Below are 3877 nucleotides of genomic sequence, written 5' to 3'. Positions count from 1 at the left end.
GACCACCTGAAGGGGTCCAAATTGCCCAGTACCAGTTGAGAGATGCCATGCGGTCCCTGGGAAGGTCATCCAGCCCCCCTGCTGCTCCCACCACCACGCTCAGATGCCTGTGCACTTTCTCGTGCAGAGCTTAGTCACGCCTGTTCCATTTCTGGAAAGGATGCTGTGTCCCCGGCACCTTGCCAAGTATTTTACACACCTCCCCTCACTTTATTCTCACAGCAACCCAGGAGGGGGCCTGTCAACAGCATGCGGCTCCTGCCTGCTCCTCGAACAGCACAGGCAGCCTTCACCCCTTTGGAGCCCTGGACACCAATAGCCCCAACTGGAGGCCATGTGCCATGGCCACGTTCTGGCCACGCTGCACGGTGTCCACCTCTGCACGTGCAGCAGGGGCCGTGGGCAGCTGGTCACCCCATCTTCAGCAGCTCCTGCCCTTCCCCGGGGAGTGCATTCTTGGGCCCCACCCCACTACCAAAGCAGAAAAGGGTGCTACCAGCTGCTGATGCCTACTTTCTAGGAACATTTCAAGAAATCCTTCCCGTCAGTTCATGTGACTGCCTGAGATGTAGTGGACTCGTCTAGTAGCTGCTCCCCTGCCTCGATCCTGGTCTCAGTTTCGGAAGATGTGTGCCGCAGTATTCTACCGAATTTCTACCTCCAGAAAGCGTTTCAGACAATAAACCCAAGCCCTATCGTTGCGATCTCCATAATCAAGTACAGGTATCTCCTGATTGTCGACAGTGCATTTTGCGCCACTTTGCTTTTACGGAAGACCTACGTTAGTACTTGTTTTCACGAAAGGCAAAAAATCTGGAGAGGATTTTCACTTTTATGAAAAAAGGCAAAAAGCGAAAATAAGAAATAGCGTTCAGTGTTTGTTTGCAGAAACTGTTACAGGGCACAGCCAAACTCCTTCCCCAGAAACCACACTCAGCTTCTCAGCATGAAGCCTCCACAGCTTTCAACTATATCTGTGAGCATCTGTGCTTTATCTCAATTGATTATTTTCATCCAATAGCAAATGTGTCCTAAGGTAATTACTTCTTTGCTTTATGATGCCATTTTGGCTTACAAAAGCTCTGTTAGGAACGCTCTACTTTCAGGTAGCAGGGAAACCTGTCCTGAGGTATCCAGTGTACTCCCTGCTTTCTGAGCCTGAGGACCCAAAACATTCTGAGAGCCACTGAGGTCAGCTCCCACCTGTGGCTGTTCCCTTGGGTGTGCCCATGGGGCAGACATCAGTGAGCAACCTATGAGAATCTCATGTTTTCTTAATCCCAAGAGATGAAAATTTCTTAATGCATTCCTGTTGTGAAATAAAGAATGTCAGGCACCCCGAGTTATTATCACACCAGTCATTGCTGCCAAAATTCCTATTCAGTATGAAGAAACATAGTCAAAATACTCCTTGCCCCTCTAAATATTATATGTGAATATTTTTACTAAATGAACATACTCTATAGGAGGGAAACACAGTAGGAAGAAAAATGCAATCAAAAATAAAGGCTCACTTAAAATCCATCCTAACCAGATTCCTCAAAAAATTAAAAATGGAATTACCATATGACCCAGAAATTCCACGTTTGGGTATATACACAAAAAAACTGAAAACAGGGTCCCAAAGAGATATTTGGGCGTTCGTGTTCACATCATTCACAACAGCCAAGAGATGGAAACTACCCAAGTGTCCCTTGACCAGATGAATGGATAAACAAAATGTGGTCTACCCACACAGTGGGATATCATCAAGCCTTAAAAAGGGAGGAAATTCTGACACATGCCATAGCATGGATGAAGCTCGAGGCCATTCTGCTAAGTGAAGAAAGCCAGACACAAAAAGACAAATACTGTGTGGTTTCACTTATATGAGGTGCCAATAAGTAGGCAAAGTGATAGAGACAGAAAGAATGGTGGTTACTAAGAGGAGGGGGAATGGGGAGTCAGTGTTTGATGGGGACAGAGTTTCAGTTTTGCAAGATGACAAAGTTCTGGAGAATGGTTGTACAAGGACATGTACTTAATGCCACTGAACTGTTCACTTAAAAACGGCTAAGATGGTAAATTTTATGTTATGTGTATTTTACCACAATTACAAAAATATTTCTCCAGGTGAGGAAAAAAAATCCATTATAACCAACACATCAGCTGTAATTTACTGGCTGAATGTACTAAATGCTGCTTTCTTTTTGCAAGATTTGCCCACACATGAAACATCTTCAGGGAGAGTGGCAGTAATTAGCCCCAGGATCAAAAGAGTATGAGACTGAGTTCTGGAATTTCCAGTTTAGCCACCAGCACTTGGATTTTCTAACAGCCCACAATGAGGAATGCAGCCAGAGATAAATAAATGAACCATGAGGTAGAAATCATAAATACCAACCCAACTCAGCAGCATGACTCACAATAGCCCAAAAATGGAAACAACCCAAGTGTCCATCAACAGTTGAAAGGGTAAGCAAAATGGGGTATATCCATACAATAGAATACTGCAATAAAAAGCAATGACTTTAAAAGAAAAGAAAAAAAAGCCCTTACAAATGCTGCAACATGGATGAACCTTAAAAACATTATGCTAAGCAAAAGAAGCCAGACACAAAAAGCCAGGTATGCTTTTTTCCCTGGCTGGCAGCTTGGAGGCCGCACGATGCCTGGAGTTACTGTAAAGGACGTGAACCAGCAGGAGTTCGTCAGAGCTCTGGCAGCCTGCCTCAAAAAGTCCGGGAAGCTGAAAGTCCCTGAATGCGTGGACACTGTCAAGCTGGCCAAGCATAAAGAGCTCGCTCCCTACGATGAGAATTGGTTCTACACACGAGCTGCTTCCACAGCACGGCACCTGTACCTCCAGGGTGGCGCTGGGGTTGGTTCCATGACCAAGATCTACAGGGGGCGTCAGAGGAATGGTGTCATGCTCAGCCACTTCAGCAGAGGCTCCAAGAGCGTGGCCCGGCGGGTCCTCCAGGCCCTGGAGGGGCTGAAAATGGTGGAAAAGGACCAAGATGGGGGCCGCAAACTAACACCTCAGGGACAGAGAGATCTGGACAGAATCGCTGGACAGGTGGCAGCTGCCAACAAGAAGCATTAGAACAAATGATGCTGGGTTAATAAATTGCCTCATTCGTAAAAAAAAAAAAAAAAAAGCCAGGTATTATATGATTCTGGTTATATGAAATGTCCATAAAAGGCAAATTGCCTCATTCGTAAAAAAAAAAAAAAAAAAGCCAGGTATTATATGATTCTGGTTATATGAAATGTCCATAAAAGGCAAATCCCTAGAGACAGAAAGCAGATGAGTGGTTGCCTGGGGCTGGGGAAGGGGAAAAGCAGAAATTACCTGCAAAAGGGCATGAGGCGACAGGATGCTCTAAAACTGGGTGGTAATGATGTTTGCACAACTCTGTAAATTTACTAAAAATCATTGAATTGTACACTTTATCGTATGTAAATTATACCTCAATAAATCTGTTCTTAAAATTTTACGTTAAAAAGTACATATCTGGGCTTCCCTGGTGGCGCAGTGGTTGAGAATCCACCTGCGGATGCAGGGGACACGGGTTCGTGCCCCGGTCCGGGAAGATCCCACATGCCGCGGAGCGGCTAGGCCCGTGAGCCATGGCCACTGAGCCTGTGCATCCGGAGCCTGTGCTCCGCAACGGGAGAGACCACAACAGTGAGAGGCCCGTGTACTACAAAAAAAAAAAAAAAAAAGTACATATCAACAGAGACACAGTCAATGAATACTTGGTCTCTCAGGGTGAGAGTACAAGGCAGACTTTTAAATTGGACCAAAGAATGTGCACTCTGCTGCCTGTCTGTCTGCTATCTAATGCCGTATGTCCCCCACTAATCATCCACCCTGAATACCAGAATCTCAGGC

The 3877-nt window shown here is 45.7% G+C and overlaps 1 protein-coding gene across 1 annotated transcript; it reads left to right on the top strand.

Annotated features, from left to right (window-relative positions):
* Positions 1–2617: 2617 nt before the first annotated feature.
* LOC102986233 (40S ribosomal protein S19-like) lies at positions 2618–3140 on the top strand. Its single transcript, XM_055086948.1, has one exon. The coding sequence runs from the start codon at positions 2648–2650 to the stop codon at positions 3083–3085; it is 438 nt and encodes a 145-aa protein (XP_054942923.1). The 5' UTR covers positions 2618–2647; the 3' UTR covers positions 3086–3140.
* Positions 3141–3877: the final 737 nt, after the last annotated feature.

The sequence above is a fragment of the Physeter macrocephalus genome, chromosome 9, assembly GCF_002837175.3.
Source record: "Physeter macrocephalus isolate SW-GA chromosome 9, ASM283717v5, whole genome shotgun sequence".
NCBI classification, from domain to species: domain Eukaryota; kingdom Metazoa; phylum Chordata; class Mammalia; order Artiodactyla; family Physeteridae; genus Physeter; species Physeter macrocephalus.
The sequence above is the reverse complement of the archived record's forward strand: the minus strand, read 5'-3'. Positions and strand labels throughout refer to the sequence as shown.